This window comes from Ambystoma mexicanum, chromosome 2q (genome assembly GCF_040938575.1).
Source record: "Ambystoma mexicanum isolate Mex_15411 chromosome 2q, UKY_AmexF1_1, whole genome shotgun sequence".
Classification (NCBI taxonomy): domain Eukaryota; kingdom Metazoa; phylum Chordata; class Amphibia; order Caudata; family Ambystomatidae; genus Ambystoma; species Ambystoma mexicanum.
In genome coordinates, this window is record NC_090924.1 from 1,175,368,358 (window position 1) to 1,175,387,313 (window position 18,956).

Sequence of the window (18,956 nt, forward strand, 5' to 3'; positions counted from 1 at the left end):
TCTCAAGAAGAGTTAGGCAGCATACAGGGGATACACAATAGGGTTAAAACCACAGTATAACAAGCAAACACTGACCAGAGCTTTGTATCAAAAGTATATAATTATTTATTTAAACACACACTTTAGAAAATACACTAGCACTATCAAAGCAAGTTCAAAACACAATCAGAAAAGAATACACACCTCCCTTAAGAATTATTAGACAATTCTAAGTCAAAACACCACTTTATGTCAAAACAGGTGTGAGCGCGTAACTTAGATGGTACTCCAATAATTAAGTAAAAGGGAGAGAAAAAGGCAGGTCATGAAAATCAAACAGTTCCCAACACTTTTAAAGGAACAAAAGAAATTAGTGAAGGCAGAGTCTACTGTAGAGCCAAAGTTCATAGGCCAGGACTACTTTAAATGGAGCAAGGTGAAATGTGCCCAAGATCACACAGTTGCGAAATGCATTCAAGTCTTTGTAGAAATGTTCAAAAGAGGTTGGGGTGGTTCAAAAGATAAAGTTAGAAGGTCTAGGGGCCAACCCAGTTGGAAAGCCAAGGCCTTAAGGGTCACCTTGGGTAAACCGAAGAAAGGGAGGCCAGGTGTAACACAGTACCTTTAAAGTTGAGGAAGCTCCAGCGGTGGCAGTTGTTCCTGGCAGCGGGTGCAGTTTGTTTTGACCAGGGGAAGAGAGGATCTCATTGAGGAGGAAACTTGGAGTTGTTGCACTGCCCAGGGAAGAAACCAGCCGCGGAGATCGTCGGTTAAAAGGTGCACTCCTGGTATTCGCGGTCACAGTGGTGCAGCTTGGCTATCCGGCCGCCGGGGTGCTTGGCACGGGCGATTCGACCAAGAGACGTCCTGGAAGGCGAAATGTCGAACTGGTTGATCCCACCAGCTCAGAGGAAGACGACACTTTCAGCAGAAGATCTTCTCTTCTCGTCGGGAAAGTGGCGAGGTCGTTGCAGCAGGGCTCCACCAGTGGTGTCGTCGTTGCAGATGGCCCAGCTTCTCCCCTCTTCCGATTCTTAGTTCCTGACGCGATTTCTGAAGTTCCAGTCCCAAAAGCCCTGCTTTTATGCAGAAAAACCCCCATTCAACAGCCTAGCTGTCACTCAAACATGCTAAGTGGTGATCAGGGCGGCTCACCACTGGCCCAATCAGAACAGAGTGTGACTTGGGTTGCTAAGGTAACGCAGTCCAGGGTGCCAATTCCCCCACCCACACATCCTGTGGAACCCAGACAGAGTGGCACCAGTTGGAGGGCCAAAAAAGTGGAACAAAGGGCCCGACCTTGGTTGGAGTTAGAGACGGACACAAACGTCATTTTAGAAAAGAGTTCTGGCAAAAAGACCCAACCGGTGATTTAATATTAAATAAATAAACCAGCGGTATCTTTAACATTGCAACAAAAAGTGGTGCGTTTAAAATCAATGGGAAAATCCCATAGGAAATATTCCGGTGGAATATTTTGCGTGGTAACCACTGCCACCAGCCAGAAACTCGACAAGGGGGGACTGGACAGTGCCCCCTTGAAAACCGACCCGGGGGCAATCGAATTAACCCCTTCCAGTACTTCCGCAATATGATGATTTGTACTGGTTCTGTTCACAATTTTGGACTAGTAAAGTCAATGGTGACTTTACATACCCTGGGAGACAGTAGTCAGTCCCAGGGTATGGAGTCTATGTTTGGGGGTCACCATGACACCCCTGTGTTACTGCACTGAGGGTGCTGTGTCACACATACACAAAAAACAGATACCCTATGGAGTAAAAGACCCCATAGCCCATAAGCACACAAACAGTCAGAGACATACCTCAAATCATGCCTAAGAGTAGGAGGAAAAGAGTCTCACTCTTAGCAGGAGAAAAAAACAACCCCCAAAAATCACTAGGTTTGGGAAATTAGACTTATGAGAGAATTCTCCCTAACAGTACCTAAGCCCCAGGCTGAGCACCAGTCTTCAGGACCTGGGAGCCAACCACAGAAGACAGAATGCTGGTCGGAATTGGCAGAAGACCGGAAATGGCAGAGTCCTCTGCAATTTTCCCCAATCCTCATGATCTGTAAAGATTAAAGTGTGTTATCTCTTGCAAGATAGACTCATGACCTCAATTCCCTAGAGGGATGTATTTACTCTGGTTTAAGCGTGATCATGGGTCCCCTGTATTTAAGGGCCGCCTCTGTAAGTTGGGGTTTGCTTTCAGTGGTGGCGACCCAAAGTGTTACTTAGTTTCTTGCCCCTGTACTTTGCGAAGCCCAGGGCAGTCAGCCACACCCAATTATAGTGATCAGACCACTAAATCAAAAGACCCATGTATCCTGAGCGACTTTAGTAGAAGCCATTTTAAAAGAAATCCTTTCTGCTCACTGGAGCAGGGCGTGGCTCCAGAACGACAGGAGTGGCTCCAGAACGACAGGCATGGGGACTTCGTAACAGCGGGAAACTCAAGTGAACAACGGCCACGTGAGTATACTCTTACAAGTGATAACAATATGGGAACATGTATGTATGGTATTATGGTGAGGTGAAAGATATTATGGTGATGTACAAGGTCAATGGAATAGGACTTAGTGATGTATTATGGCATAGGACTTTTGGTGATGTAGTATTGGTGATGAAGTATAAAATAGGACTGTTGATGATAAAGATTGGATAGGATGGATTGGATTGGATTGCAGGTAATGTGTTACAGCGTAGATTGTATAAGAGATGGGTTATGTATTGAAATTGTCACGTATTTCTGTTTTTCTACTTTTTATAATGGAAAGGGAACCCCAGCATATAAAGGACCGAGATGAAAGGGATGCCCAGCTTTTAATGACTGGGAGGTAAAGGATCCTCAGCCATAACAGGATTGAGAAGGTAGTACAACACATTCTTCTGATGACGATAAAAGCAATAAGTTGTACTACGTAGTGGCTCGGTATAAGGAAAGGGCCTGGATGGCAGTCAATTATTTTTTGTATATTTTCTCTTGCTGTCTTTTGTGGTAAAAAAGGAAGGAAGGTGGATGAGAAGTGGTGTGTGTGTGTGTGTATGTGTGAAATCAAAGTGGAAATGTGTGAAATCAAAGTGGAAAGGAGGGGTAGTGGGTTGATCTGTATCTTTGTATAAAAAGCTGAAGCATGCATAGCAATAGGGTTTAAGTGAAACATTAGGACGCGCGCAACATTATGGAGGAAGAATCTCAAATAATATACATGCATAGGGTTCTGCGACTCTATTGTGACAGAATAAATAAACAATTGATGGTAGAAACAAAGGAAGGGGGGACGTCATGCTCCTGGCCAAAGCAGGGCTCCAATAACAGAAACATGCTAGAAAAAATGTCCATCTTTATAGCAGCAAAATATGAAGGCACCATGTCCCAAAAAAGAGAAGAGATTCTAGATCTCTGGTAATTAGTTGAGGATATGGAAGATCAGGAAGGCGAAAAAGAGATCCAATGTAAGAGGATATACTCCATAACGCCTAAACCTGCATTAGGGTAAACAAAAAAAAAGTCTATAAGCCTCCAAAGGTAGATAGTGTGTCAACAGGATGATCAGGATTAGCAACTAAGGGGGGGGGGGGGGGCTGTTGCACCTCCATATAACCGATCCACAAGCTCTAATATGTCCGTAGCATTGGTGTACCCAAAGGGTACACAAGTAGACATACAGCGAGTTAAGAGCATTGCAGGAAAGGTTGGTCAGGTTACAAACACCTGAAGAAGTATCACCAGAAATAAGGGTAGCAGTGCAGAAACCAGGGAATTGGAAGTGAGGGTATTTGTTTAGGTTTAACCTTGGGGCTATAAGAGATTTTTGGGCTGAAAAATATGATGGGCAGAGGGTATGGACGGCCCTGGGACAAGAAGTAGAACAAGCAAGGGAAAATGGAGGGGAAGATCAAGGTGGCAGAAACAATGAAGAGGCAGGGCAAGAAAAAGATCAAGGAGAGGAGGCAGTGAGAAACCCCTCCCTGCCACAAGAGGCAGTGGGGAGGGACAGACCAAGAAATAGATCAGATTTAATCATGGTAGTTCAAGATCAGAAGAATACTAAAGGGCTAGAAAAAAATAGATATGCAGATGCCTCGAATACATAAAGGAGTAGGGATAATGCAGTATGTGCCATGGCATCAAATGGACAAAAATAATTTTATTAAAGCTCTACCCCAGCTTATAGACGGAGCTAGTAAATGAATCTATGAATTTGAAAAACCAACAGCAGGTGTAGCCTTAGCAGTAGGAGACTTTAAGAGTTTACTGGTCACCATAGATGGGGACCAGGCTGTGGACATATGGGCAAGGGCTGGGGTAAGTCTTGCAGATAATGAAGATGATGGAGCATCCATTGATGAGGTAAGGGCAAGGGTATGGGATACCCTTGACTTACATTCTTTGATGCAGTGCACAATGGGTGATGAGGAGGACCCAGTTAGGTTTATTCTTAAGTTACAGGAAATGTGGAGAGTTCAGACAGTACCATTTTTCTATTTTATTGTAAAGAGAGGACTACCAAAAGAGGTCCAGAAGGCACTAGATAAAATTGTGGGTATTGAAGCCAAAGGGTGGGCAGAGATACAAAGTATAATAGTCCACAATTGTAAGCGAATCAAGGAGCAGGACAGGGAGACAGCCCAGAAGCGGCAAATTGAAGAGGCAAAACGACTGAAAAAGAAACTAAATAAGGTTGTCGTTCAAGCACCAGTGAAGGTACCGGCTCAGGGGGAAAGGACATGAGATACTCAATAAATTGGGAATGCCACAACTGCAGCACTATGGGGTGAAGGAGTTCAGGGACAATGGGGTGGATGGGGACAATACCCTGACCAACAATGGCAGTATGAAGGAGCATGGTTTATAGTGATTTTTTCGACAAGCAAAGTTTCTAAATACAACACAAAAGCATCGGAAAAAAAAGCTTTTAATGCATTTTTTTACATTCTTTTTTTAAAGGAGGTAGGGGGGTTCCCCCCAAACGCCCGATTTTCTTTTTAAAACAAACTTTTTTTTCTATACGAAACTAAAATAAAACCCAATTCATTCCAAATTCTTTTTTTCTAAACTTTGTATTCGAAACTTTTGTATGTAGAAACTATTTTTTCGAAAATATAACAGGATACCAAGGAGCACCAAGTATTGCATCTTGTCTTTTGAGAATCGAAAGGGGACATCGACATGGGAGTGCCTGTAACACTATCCCTACGTGACGTGGAGTGTAGTGTACTCAAGATCCCTCACGCGTTGAGGGCCCTCAGATTGTATTTTTCTGCCGTGAGGGAGCCGTATAACTATTGTGAGCGAGTACAGAAAAGAGAGAAAATGGTAATACGTCTATGTTCCTTCCATCCGAGTGGGGAGGAAGGGTAGGCACATGTGAATCTAAGCAGATACAACCATCAGAAATGCTTTTACGGTAAATAATGCATATCTTCTGATGTTTGTTAATCTGCTTAGAATCACATGCTGTGCATAGGCTAGCAAGCAGTACCCGGAGTTGGAGGTGGGTTGTGAGAAGGAACAGTAGTGAAAACATGTCTTAGTACTGCCTGTCCCACCTGAGAATTAGACCTAGAATGAGTGTCTAGGCAATAATGTTTTGTAAAGGTGTGTACAGAACTCCAGGGTGCCGCTTTGCAAATGGACTCAAGGGGAACATTTGCAATGAATGCTATGGAAGCCCCAGTGCCTCGAGTAGAATGTGCTCTAGGCTTGAAGGGCAAATCTCTCTTAGCAAGACTATAGCAGAGTGTGATGCATTTAACAATCCATCTACAGATAGTTGATTTGGGGACAGCGTCTCCTTCTCTACCTGCCGCCACTGAAACGAAAAACTAATTAGTCTTTCTTAGTGGTCGAGTTCTATCCATGTAGAACATGACAGCTCTGTGTACATCCAGTGTGTGCAGGGTTCTTTCTTCAAAGCTTAAAGGATTTTGAAAGAACATTGGTAGTTCTATAGACTAGTTCACATGGAACTTAGAAATAAACTGTTACAAAGGGATCTAGGACTAAGAGCGCTTGCAGTTCACTTACTCTCCTAATGGAGGTAATAGCTATTAAAAAAGCAGTCTTATAGGTGAGATCTTTAAGACTTGCTTTGTGCAAAGGCAACACAGAGAAGGGGGTCACCGACTGCTCTCCAACGATCAACCGAGCGACAATCTCACATACAAAATTAACTGGGAAAGAGACATGCAAGAGCCACTAACAGGAATGGAACCAAATAACGGCACATGCACACAGCACCTCCAGATGCACTACGATAAAGGAATCCGCTTACAAACTATGCTTCAGATGGTATATGTCCCCGAACCACCTTCATAAAATCACAAAGTCATACTCACCAAACTGCTGGAGGAACTGCGGTGAGAAGGGAGACCTATTCCATATGTGGTGGACATGCCCTAAAGCCGTGGCCTATTGGAAGGAAATACTAAGCCACATAAAGGACAATTCTGGGGTTGAACTGCCGAGATCTCGAAAACAATTCTCTTAGGAGTCGACATAGAAGGTAAATACGTAATGTCAGGAACGCCAGCCAGGCTTATTACTCACCTGTTATCAGCAGCAAGGATGACCCTTGCACAAAACTGGAAAAACAAAGAGGGCCCGACCTCAGCATGGTGGTAGATCAAGCTCTGGGGAGTAATGGCTATAGAGAAGATGTGTGCTCTCAGTACTGGAAAATATCTAAAATTCTTAACTATCTGGAAAACCCATTCCATGAACAGGTGTGGGACAAAGAAGCTCAATTCTTCAAACCCCGCCTACTCCAGAACACGCAGGTCATCTGAGACCTACCAGACGTAAAGACGCAGGGACTCAAACGTCAGGATAAGATCCTAAATCTACTGAACTCTATAACGTAAAATAGTGGTTAAAGCGAACTTCTACGAACTGTAGGAAATTAACACAAGTAAGACGCAGAACCCAAATAATAATTGATGGCAAATGTTATGTTGCATTTACCTGTATGCCTTCAATCCAAAAATAAACTTGGTTTAAAAAAAAAAAAAGACTTGCTTTGTGCATGGGCTGAAAAGGAGCCCCCATAAGCCTAGTCAACACCACGTTTAGGTCCCATCCGGGAGCCGGGTTAGAAACGGGAGAGTGAATTATTTTCACTCCCTCCATGAGAGCTTTAATAACTGTTATCTTCCACCATGAAACTTTCTGTTAGGGCGTAGTGTAGGCTGAAAGACCAGGCCTGAGTCAAGTAGATGAGTTAGGTACAAAACAATGTGTGTGGGAGAGCAGTTAATCAGGTTAATGCTCTTTGAGTTGCCCCAGATGACAAACTGTTTCCATTTACTGGAATAACAATATCTAGTGTTCAGTTTTCTTGCCTCCCTGAGAATGTCCATACATCTGAGGGAGCAGCAGGTGCCCAATCTCTATGACCTCAGGAGCCAGGCCGCTAAATTCAATGTCTGCGGGCATGGGTGAAGAGTCTCCCCTCTGTCTTGAGACAACATTTTGTACAGGCAAGGCAGTTTGACTGGAGGCGATAGGGACAGCTCCATCAGATGAGCGAACCAGGGTCGGCGGGCCCGCATGGGGGCCACTAGTATCTTCGTGACTGGTTCCTGGTGCATCTTGTGCACTATCTAGTGAGAAGGGGAGTCGGGGGGGATGGTGGGTGTGGGGTAGCGTAAACAAATTTCCCTTCCCATGTTATCCAGAGTCTGTTCCGCTTGGAACGGTTCTGGGGGTACCTGGAGGCGTAATGTTGGCATTCAGCATTCTCCAGAGTTGCGAACAAATCGGTCTCTTGGAAGCCCCATTCTGCGAAAACGTTGGAGACGATGTCTCTGTGTAATCACCTTTTGTACTCCATGGGCAACGGGAAATCTCTGCTGAGTACGCCTGCTAGAAGATGGAGTTCCCCTAGAACATGTTGTGATAACAGGAACATGTTGCGTTTGAGAGCCCACTTCCAAATGTTCTGGGACAGTTTGGACAGCCATGGAGAGTGAGTGCCCCCTTGTTTGTTCAGGTAGTACATGGCCGTGGTACTGTCTGTGAGGATCAGGACCATCTTCCCCTGCAGTTGTGCCTTGAACACTGCCAACAGTTCCAACCGGTTTATGTGGTTGGATGCTATGTCTGACGACCAAACTGTGTGTTGTCTGTTGGAGTAGGTGAGCTCTCGACCCTGTGACAGACGTGTCTGTAGTTAGAGTGGCTTCCACTGCGGGGGTGGTGAAGGATTTCCCCTTCAAGAGGTTATCCCTCGACCACCATTGCAGCGAAAGAACGAGGGCTGGTGAGACAACCACTAGATTGTCCCACTGTCCGCTGGACTGACACCACTGGCTGTTGAGCCACTCCTGCATTAGGCGCAAGGGCAAGCCCACGTGAGGTACCAAGTAGATATATGACGCCATCATTCCTAGCAGTTGGATAGCCTTGCGTACCGTCACATCTCGACTGGCTACATACTGAGGGATTTGAAACAACATGTTTTGAACCCTCTCATTGGAGGGGAAGACGAGGCCGTCCTTTGTTCGAATTAGAGCCCCTAGGAACTGTTTGACCTGACTGGGGTGTACGCTGGATTTTTTTCTCGTTGATATAGAATCCCAGACTGAATAAAATATCTATCGTCTTTTGGGTATTTGACAGACATGTTTTGTAAGAGTCCCCTGTTATGAGCCAGTCGTCGAGGTAAGGATAGACCGGGATGGATTGCCTGCGCAGATGTGCTGCTGCCATCGCTAGTACCTTTGTAAATACCCTTGGTGCAGATGTTATGCCGAAGGGTAGTGCCTTGAACTGATAATGCTTGTCTTGTATCATAAATCTGAGGTATTTTCTGTGCACTGGTAACATTGAAATATGAAAGCATGCATCTTTCATGTCCAGTGTTGCCATGTAATAACCCCTGAGATAGCAGGGGAATTACTTCCTGCAGAGTGACCATGCAGAAGTTTTGTGGCTTTACAAATTTGTTCGCTGGGCGTAGATCGAAAACAGGGCGCATGGTTAGATCCTTTTTGGATACAAGGATGTACACTGAATAAATACCTTCTTTTACCTGTGACGACTTCTATGGCTCCTTTTTCTTGTAGTGTCTCGACTTCCTGAAGGAAAATACGAAGATGGTCTGGTGTCAGTCTTGCTCGGTGAGGTCTGAATGTTGGGACCGGTTGAACTCTATAAAGTACCCGTGGGCCTCGGTCTTTAGCACCCACTGGTCTGTAGTTATCCCCTCCCATGCCTGAAGGAACGATGATAGCCGTCCCCCGACCGGGGAGGCATGAGAGGGGACCCGTATCTTCGGTAATTTTGAACCTGAGGCCGGGGAGCCTCTAAGGCATGGGTGCACAACATATGGCCCGCAGGCCAGTTGCGGCCCACCATGCCTTTTTGTCTGGCCCGCGAGGCACAAAGACTTTCCTAATGGAGGGCGGCCGATGCTGCTTAAGGGCCACACTCCATTAGGAAAGTCTACCGGGCCGGACAAAACACTGGCCCTCATTGGCTCAGGGCACACGCACCACGTGGCTCCTACTAGTCACGTAGTGCGTGTGTGCTGCACCAATGGAGGGCCAACACTACGGCTGGCGTGGCCAGTAAGGCTTCATGCCGGAAGGCATTTCAGCTTTGCCACGCCCATGCCAGCCGTAGTGCCGGAGACGTAGCCAGCGTTCCAGCTAGCCTGCCGTCCAGCACGTCCAGTAAGTGGTATGTTTGTGTGTCGGGTCTGTTCTGCTGTATGTTTGTGCTGTGTTCGAGATGCGGGTGGGGTGTTGGGTGTGCATGAATGTTTGTTTTTGTATGTTGGTGTTGTGTTCGATGCGATGCGGGGGTGGGAGGGGTGTAGGGTGTACATGAATGTTTGTTTCTGTATGTTTGTGTTGTGTATGTTGAGATGCAGGAGAGTCGGATGTGCATGAATGTTTATTTTTGTATGTTTGTGCAGTGTTTGAGATGCGGGGGTGGGAGGGTGTCGGGTGTGCATGAATATTTGTTTTTGTATGTTTGTGTTGAGTTTGTTGCGATGCAGGGGTGGGGCGGTGTCGGGTGTACATGAATGTTTGTTTTTGTATGTTTGTGTTGTGCATGTTGAGATGCGAGGGTGGGTGGGTGTCGAGTGTGCATGAATGTTTGTTTTTGTATGTTTGTGCAGTGTTTGAGATGCAGGGGTGGGGAATGTCGGGTGTGCATGAATGTTTGTTTTGGAGTGTAAGTGCGGTGTATGTTGAGATGCAGGGTCTGTATGGGTGCATGCATGCTAGTTTGCATGCTGAGTTGAGGGGTGGGGGGGTCGGGTCTATATGGGTGCATATTTGAGAGTTTGTGTGCTGAGTTGGGGGGGCGCGGGTTTTGGGTCTGTATGGGTGCATGTTTGGGAGTTTGTATGCTGAGTTGGGGGGTTGGGGGTTTTGGGTCTGTATGGGTGCATGTTTGAGAGTTTGTATGCTGAGTTGGGGGGTTCATGTCTGTATGGGTGCATGTTTGAGAGTTTTTATGCTGAGTTGGGGGTGTGGGGTTTGGGGCATCGTGTTTGGTTGGGGGTGGGAGCCATGGGGCATAGTGTTTGGTTGGGGGTGAGGCACATGGGGCATAGTGTTTGCTTGAGGGGTGGGGGCCATGGGGCATAGTGTTTGGTTGAGGGGTGGGAGCCATTGGGCATAGTGTTTGGTTGAGGGCGGGAGCTATGGGGCATAGTGTTTGCTTGAGGGGTGGGGGCCATGGGGCATATTGTTTGGTTGGGGGTGAGGGGCCATGGGGCATAATGTTTGGCTGGGGGTTGGAGCCATGGGGCATAGTGTTTGGTTGGGGATGAGGGACATGGGGCATAGTGTTTGGTTGGGGCTGGGAGCCATGGGGCATAGTGTTTGGTTGGGGGTGAGGGACATGGGGCATAGTGTTTGCTTGATGGGTGGGGGCCATGGGGCATAGTGTTTGGTTGGGGGTGGGGGCCATGGGGCATAGTGTTTGGTTGGGGGTGAGGGGGCTATGGGGCATAGTGTTTGGTTGGGGTCAGGGGGCTATGGGGCATAGTGTTTGGTTGGGGGTCAGGGGGCCATGGGGCATAGTGTTTGGTTGGGGGTGAGGGGACCATGGGGCATAGTGTTTGGTTGGGGGTGAGGGGACCATGGGGCATAGTGTTTGGTTGGGGGTGAGGGACATGGGGCATAGTGTTTGGTTGGGGGTGGGAGCCATGGGGCATAGTGTTGCACTCCAAGAATGAACCCAATATTAAAACTAAAACAGGCACAGTTAGGAGATGTACATTCTTTGCTTTTTGAGGAAACCTGACTCAACGAAGGCCATACTCCTCTTCGGCAATTCAAAGAGCAAACTATAGCAGTCCAAGATAATGGAATGTCCAATCAAGGGTCAATAAAATATAATTTATTTCTATTTAGTTATTGTATATCGTCTGTTTAATAAAATGATATATAACAATGGAAAATGTGTAGTACAAAATGTAAGTTTGAAATACAAATAAAAATCGTTAATCCTCAAAAACATTCTTTTTCCATGTGTTTAATACAATTTGGGGGTTGAAAAAACCTCCTGCCGCGTCCCGCCTACCACCCCGCCCACATTAGCCATCATGTAAGGTACTTTCGGCCCTCTGTCAACATCAGTTCTGCACCCCTGCTCTAAGGGGTAGAGTTCCGGCCCCTTCCTTTCCCACGATGCTGACCCCTTTGAGGATACGGGGTGGTGTATCCGCTGGTTCCCTGTGGAGAATTCCAATTGTTTCCCGAGGAGTATTGTTGTTGAGGGAAGCGTTGGCCACGAAAAAGCCCTCTGGACCCAGATCCTTGTCTTGTAGTGGGTCTCTGTGTAATTTGGTCTAATGTTTTAGGGTGTCATGCTCCTTTTTTGCGGTCGAAGGCCACGTCAAACGCTTTCCCAAACAGGGGTCTCAGGTAATATTATCCCCACCAAAAATATAACTGTATATATGGTCGTCGGGAAAGGCCATAGGTGATATTTTTTAGTGGGGATAATATTAGGGGTTTTTGTGAGCGGGATTTGCAGGGGGGTCCCAGGTCCTTTTAAAATAATGCAGGGGTTTCGGGGTGTCCCCCCGCAGGTTCCATGCCTTAATATCGCCGCAGAAATATGGCGATATTTTTGCATGCCAATATTTTTGCAAGGATATTAACACATGGAACACAAACAGGTTGGATTCTTCCACTGGTTTATTTAAAAGTGATGCTTGCGTCGCTGGCTTGAATCCAGAGTTCGGTAGCCACGCATGTCTCTTCAGGAGTGTGCCCTGAGCCAGGGATCGACCAGCCGTCTCGGCAGAATCCAAAGTGTTCTTAAGTATGCTTTGGTTCACTTGTCTGCCCACAGTGACAGTGGTCAGGAGACGAGTACATAGAGGTTCGGGAACCTCCTGTATGTCTTCTTGTAGTAAGGCCCACTGAGCATCGGCGTAGCTGGCCGACAAGGTATTATTGTTGGCAATACATGTTGAAAACGCTGCTGCGACCGTGACCCTCTTCCCAAGGGCGTAAAGTCTTTTTCTTCCTTATCAGGGGGTGCTTCGCCGGTTGACAAAGGGACCCCTGCCCTCTTTCTTGTAGTAGTCACCACCAGAGAGTCTGGGGTGGAGTGACCTCTGATATACATAGGGTCTGAGGGAGAAGGATGAAAGAGTTTTTCTATTATTGGGTTAACAACTCTAGTGAGAGCAGGTGTTGATAAGGAGGGAGCCAGACGTAGTTGCTCTCCCACTCCTCCTCCCCTTTCCTACATCGTCTGTGCACTTGCACGATCTGAACGTACCATGCCTTGAAGATCATCTATTTTTCCTGTCTCCCATCCTTGCACGTTTGCACCTCGATGCATTTGGAAACACTGCAGAATCGTTGTCAGACCTATTTGCTGCTATGTATACTGTTATTTGTATTATATGCACTCACTCTTCCTGTGCAGACTTGTATCATATTGAAATTCAAGGGCGCTGAATGACTGTTTTTCCCCTTGCCCCACCAGATCCCTGAGCGCTTTGTAACACTTGCCAGTGTATAGGCGCTTTACAAATAAACATTACCATACCATCTAAAACAGCATAATTAAAAAAATGATTATCCTTAATTGAATTAGTGTAAGACGATTATTTTTTCACGAGCACACCAAACAGCCTTTCAGCCAAAAATGTAATATCAATATTAACCCCCAGGGTAAAAGGAAGGCACCAATTTTTCCTTACACTTAAAATTAACAAGTCCAGTTTGAGACACTGCCTTAGTGTAAGATAACAACAGGCAAGAGTTTATTAAAAAATACAGGTTATCAAGGAAGGTGTATGGTACACCCTAAGCTCTTTTGGTTAAAATTCCAGAGACCAGAAGTTCCCAGGGCCCCAAAAACAAGAATCCTATTGTAAGCAGGGGATCCTCTTGAGTCACTGCTGTTTCTTCCACTAGATCTATGTTCAAGAGGCATGACTGGCAGGCTCAGTCCCTTTCGCTTGAATTCAAATTGAACCGTAGCTGTGCGTCATCTTCACAGATCAGATTTTTCAAAAGAGCACAAAAACATACATGTACCTACTTTTCATTATGTAACAAAAATATAAGTACCTCTCTCCTTAAAGTTATTTCAAGAACAACACTGTGCAGTAAGATCATGTAGTGCCATTGTTATAACATGTATAGCTTGTACTTACTTCCAAAGAAATTTTGCCAAACCAGGCAAAAAATGTACTGTACACAGAGCGTGCATATCCAGGAATATTTCGGATAAGGACAAAAGCTAAAATCTACAAAGGAAACAAAACATGTGTTCAGTAATTGTAAACTATTCAGGAACCCCTCATAGCATGTTAGAGAAATTACTATGAACTTAATCATACAGCACACATTATATGATCTAGTCTACAAATCAGAGTGTCCAGGAAGATGACAGGCAAATGGCTTTGTATGAAAACTATACATAAATGTGCACACTAATACTTTCTTGCCATACACACACCCAAATTGCATTGCATGCTCACATACCAGCATGTTTGTCAAATAATGTAGTCATTTCAAAACATTGCAAATCAAAGTGGTTTAAAACTTGACAGTTGTAATGCTGAATTTAGTAAAATGTACTTACTGTTTCCAATTTGGTCAACATTCAAGGCAATGAAAGGTTTTCAAAACAAAGTACACAAAACTAGCAAGTGTGCCACCACTGCTCAGCATAACCTCAACACATGCCTATAAACTTGTAGAAAAGCGTCCTTTTCGTGAGGATAGCTCAGGTGCAAAGCGTTCACCTTGGAAGCAAGAGGACGCGGTGCAATATAGGTTCAATCCCTGGGTCCGCACTTAGAAACCTTTGGGTATTAAGCACGTTATAAATGACCAATTATAATTATAACTTCCAACGGATTCCTGCCAACCCTTCCAATCAAGTCTGTCCATCAGCATGGCTGCTATTGATCGATGGGTCAAAAATTTTGAAACCAAGTCGAAAAGTCTCCTGAGATGCCGATGTTCAACTGGACCAGTAAGGAAGGGATCAGATGATGCACAAAATGGTATGCGACGTTAAGGATGTACTAACTAACTTCTTTCAAATTAGAAAATGCTATAAAAAAAAAGCAACCACCCAGAACAACTTCAACCGTTTCTCTGCTTTTTGCCTCTCCTCTGCCATCTTGTTTTATCTTCAGCAGTCGCTGAGGCAAGCTTGCTATTGCGTGCATTATCTTTGTGAAGAATCGTGGCGCAGAATTTAGACCAAATGGGATGACGTTGTATTGGAAAGGTTTCCCCCTAATTGAAAATCTGAGGTATTGTCGCTGATGACTGCAAATTGGTACATGCAGATAAGCGTCCTTCAGGTCCAGGGCACATAGCCATTCTGCCTCGCATAGAGATTCTCCAATCTGAGCCGTAGTCAGCATCTTAAATTTTTCTAGGGGTTCAAAGGTTGAGGAACGATGGGTTTATAGCGAAGATCCTGGAATAAAATCCATTGACCCTGCATTGCACAGGAACTGTTTCCACCGCTTGGGATTCCATCGAGCTCTGGACTTCCTTAAGAAGATATGTATGAGCGGGAGGGATGCTGGGAAAGGAAAAGATACAAGGAGACTCAAACTTTTGGAAACAAAAATGTGCAGAGAGACTCTGCTGCCTACATGAGATTCGTAGACCTGGAAAAGAATATCATGGTTTCTTTGGCTCTGAGGCTGATGCAGAGGAGGTGGGTGTCTAAAAACCTTGAGGGTTAGTTCTCTGATGCTTCCGTCTTTAGGTATTAGGCAATCTAACAGGCTGCTAAATTCTTCTTTTGGAAGCCTCTAAAATCCCAGATCTTGATGCGACTTCTTGTCTGGGTTGAGTTTGTGAAAACACCTTTGAAACCAGCATGGTAAGAATAGCTGACGATCTAGCGGTGTGTGTGCTGGTCTTTTTCTTGGTCAGTTCATCAGCTGACGAATGAAAGATCATCTCCTTCAAAAAGGAAGATCTAAAATCCTATCTTGTAAATTATTGGTGAATTTAGTGGCATTCATCCTGGCAGACCTTCGCATTTTCACCCCTATACACATGCCTCAACTGGCCGTGTCTATATGCACTAAAAGCGATTCTAGAAAATTTTGTGAGACCATCTTCACCTCAATTAGGCAGGATTTGAAAGCTGCTTGTCGGTCAACTGGAAGATCCTGGGTAAACTCAGAAATCTCCACCCAAAGCCATTGATTAGCAACTGCCATAAATGTATCTGCATTAGCTTGATGTAAATGTAATGATGAATTTAGGTAAATATCTCTCCCAAAAGCTTATCCTCTTTGTTGAGAATGACTAAAGATGTAGCCGCTTGACTCGATGAGCCAGCAGTAGCAGTTTTGGTATAAAGGGAAGCCGCAGCCTCTTCCAAACAATGTGGTTGTGGGTGTGAGGCCAGCAGAGGCCCTTCTGTGCCCAATTGTCTATACTGGTCATTCTATTTTCTATTTACCAAATGGTAAGAATGTGGCTTCAGACATCTTTTTTGACACTTTGAAAACATCCTTCTGTAAGGGAATGCCTGACCTGGAAGATGTTTGTAGAGCTAGAACCTCTGCTAAAACTCCTGCGTCTGGTTGCTCTTGTGGAGTGGAGTGCGTGTGTGAAAATTAGCTAAATAACATGGCGCTGGTGCATGGCCATTTTGGACATTCACCTCCATTACCGCAATGAAAGCCTATGTTTTCTTGGGCTCAGTAAGCAAACGTGAATTCTCAAAGGTTGCAAGGTCACATAATGATGTCAGATGAGCTAACTGTGGAGGAAAGTTGTTGTATTGTCTGCTGAAGGACGAGCTAAGAAGGGAGTGAGAGCTTTGCAGGTGCAGTGATAAGGGGTGCTGGGAACGGAGACGAGGGAGAGAAGCTGGGATTTTACACTTGTGGCTGGATTTTTCCACTCATTGCTTCCAAAGCTTGTTGTCTGCCCTTCGCCCAAGGGTAGTATGGTAACCATGAAGGGGCGGGGATTTTCCCAATAAAGAGTAAAGGTATTCCTCAGGGAAGACGGAGAGAATTGGACCCCGGGTGATGCAGTGTCGCTGAGAGGGAGGATGCTCCGCTCAAGACCCCTCTAGCACGAGTGATCTCTCTGCCTACCTGCTCTGGGACAAATCAGTGTTGAGGTTGGCCGAGATGAAGGTCTCTTCTGCAACCATACTAACGGTGAAGCTCTTTTTCTAGGTTCATGTATAATCGACTAGATGTTATGCTTTAGTTAGGTGTATGCGTATAATGTGTGTGAATAAAGGGCCTATTACGATACATTTACCTTCTTCTAAACCAGTAGTCTAAGTGTGATATATTGCCTCCCTGAGTCCAAGAACTTTTTTGGGTCCGTGCAGGAAAGGGCGGAAGTCTAAGGCCCCCGTGTGTGACCAAAAAAGCAAAACATGGAGGTATGGACGACCCTAAAAAATCTGCCAATCCCACCAGCCTATCATCAAAAAGCTTTGGCAGAGGAAGGGCAATCAGTTTCCTCCTTTTCGTCATTGTTGTCATGCTTCTTGTTCGGCAACTTTGAAGCAGATTGATATTGTGGATTCTGTCTCTTGGGCATCTCTTTAGGGATGTTGTCCGCACTGCCAGAAGGTCCAGCTTCAATATTTTGCGCGTTCCTGGCCACCACAAATGTTGGGAGTGGAGGCAATGGTGGAAGAGGTGGTTGACTAGTTAGCGGAGTCAGCAGTGGCAGGCCCTGTGGTTGTTGAAATTCTTGTGGAAGAACCTTTTTAAAAGTCCTTTTAGAACAGCTGCTATATGAGGTGACAACATCAACAAGCCTGACCTTCTTAGTTCCGGAAACTTCTCAAGACCTTCCACTTCTCCTCTTCCTTCGCTCTCCCTCTACTCTGCTAACCTAGCCCTCTGCTCCCTCCATCTCTCCTTACAGCTTTCTGACTGGCCGCCTTGTGTACCTCATAATCTCACGGGTCCTGGGCTCCCCCTCCAGTCCTCTCTTGCACTTGCCTCATGGCCTTACTCCCTCCCACCTTCACTGCACTTAGAATAACCCTAGAGAATGGCTCTCAATTCACTTACCCCAGTCTCCACCGACTGGGTGCACTAGGTCCTCCCCCGCCCTGTGACCCTCTAAGCACTTGCACAACCCAAATGCAATGTGCCTGATGATCGTCTGTCTGTTCTCCCTTGTCTTCCCCTTAATTGCACTGGTAAAAATACAGAATCGCTGTTAGGCCTATTAGCTGTGTCTCAATTGTTATTTGTATTAAAGCACTTACTTTTCCTGTACAGACTATTATCGTTTCAGAATTTCAAGTGTTCTGAGTGACTGTTTTTCCGCTTGTTCCCACCCTCCTTGAGCGCTTCAAACACTTTTATGTGTATAGGCGCTATATAAATAAAACATACAATAAAGTAGAGAAATCTCTATTAAAAACAAATCCTCGCATGCTGGTAAAGTTTGTACTGAAGAGCCGGGAGATCCTGATGACTGTGTCCTTGATGTGCTTGGAACCTAAGGGCCTTGTCTGGGATGCTGCATCCATGGCTCGGAATACCTGAGAGCACTAGATGTAGTTGGGTATGACAGGGAATGTCACCACTAGACAATTCTACCCTTGCCAGTGGCTCACTTGCCGTTTTCGTTTGTGAACATGATGTTCCCTCCACCAAACTATTCAAATGCAGTCTTTAACCCTCTGTAGCCCTTTCCAATGGGGAGGAGGTCACAGAAGATGGTTTCATGTCAGGAGATGCTGAGCAGACAGGAGCAGCTACGGGCATTGCCACCATTTTATGTACCTCAGACTGCAGTGGCAAACTTTTGAGTACGAAGGGGGGCAGTGTACGGCATGACACTCTTAAGAGGAGTTCTTACTGGACCCACAGTAACGTACCGGTTCTCTTTTGAACCTCAGAGCTAGCTCTGGTAGACTTGGAGCCCTCAGCTAAAGAGCTGCTAGTCTTGCGTAGATGCGCCCCCTCGGGCCAAGAATAGACAGAGCCAGCCGGCCCATCGGACGAACGTCCAGTAGTGGAGCTTTTACGCCCCTCGGTACTTGGCCTGGTAGGATCCATGGACCCCTCTGTGCGAGCACCGGTAGCTGCTTGAGCCTCAGGCTTTGTACCGGTATTAGAATCTTTCCGACCCCTCCCAGTCAGAGAACTCCAAGGGAAGAGGCGTCCCCCGCCCCCTTCTAAGGAATCATTGAAATAAAGGTTCACTTACCTTGTCACAGGTTTTTCGATGTGCACATTTTTTCAGGTGGTCCAGTGGCAACTTTGAGAGTATTTCTTGCCACCTTGCGAGCCGGTTGTTAAAGAGACCTTGGAGTCAACGCATCACACGTAAAACACAAATCTCACCTACGGTCGGGGCCCAAGCACTGTAAGAAGAGTGAATAGGCATCCGAGGTGGGAAAAGGAGTGCCACACAACGCACCCCTCCCGAAGCCAGAGGTACCCGACATGCGCCAGGAGTGCCAAAGGCTGTGGTAAAATAAAAGAAAAAAGTAAGTGGAAATCTCATGAAA

The 18,956-nt window shown here is 45.8% G+C and overlaps 1 protein-coding gene across 3 annotated transcripts in view; it reads right to left on the reverse strand.

The window, feature by feature from the left end:
- CASD1 (CAS1 domain containing 1) overlaps nt 1–18,956 on the reverse strand; it is an 895,825-nt gene that overhangs the window by 78,386 nt on the left and 798,483 nt on the right. For all 3 annotated transcript variants that reach the window (XM_069648572.1, XM_069648573.1, XM_069648574.1), the window contains one exon: nt 13,627–13,719. In XM_069648572.1, coding sequence (XP_069504673.1) covers nt 13,627–13,719 — 93 coding nt within the window. The remainder of the gene's footprint in view (nt 1–13,626; nt 13,720–18,956) is intronic.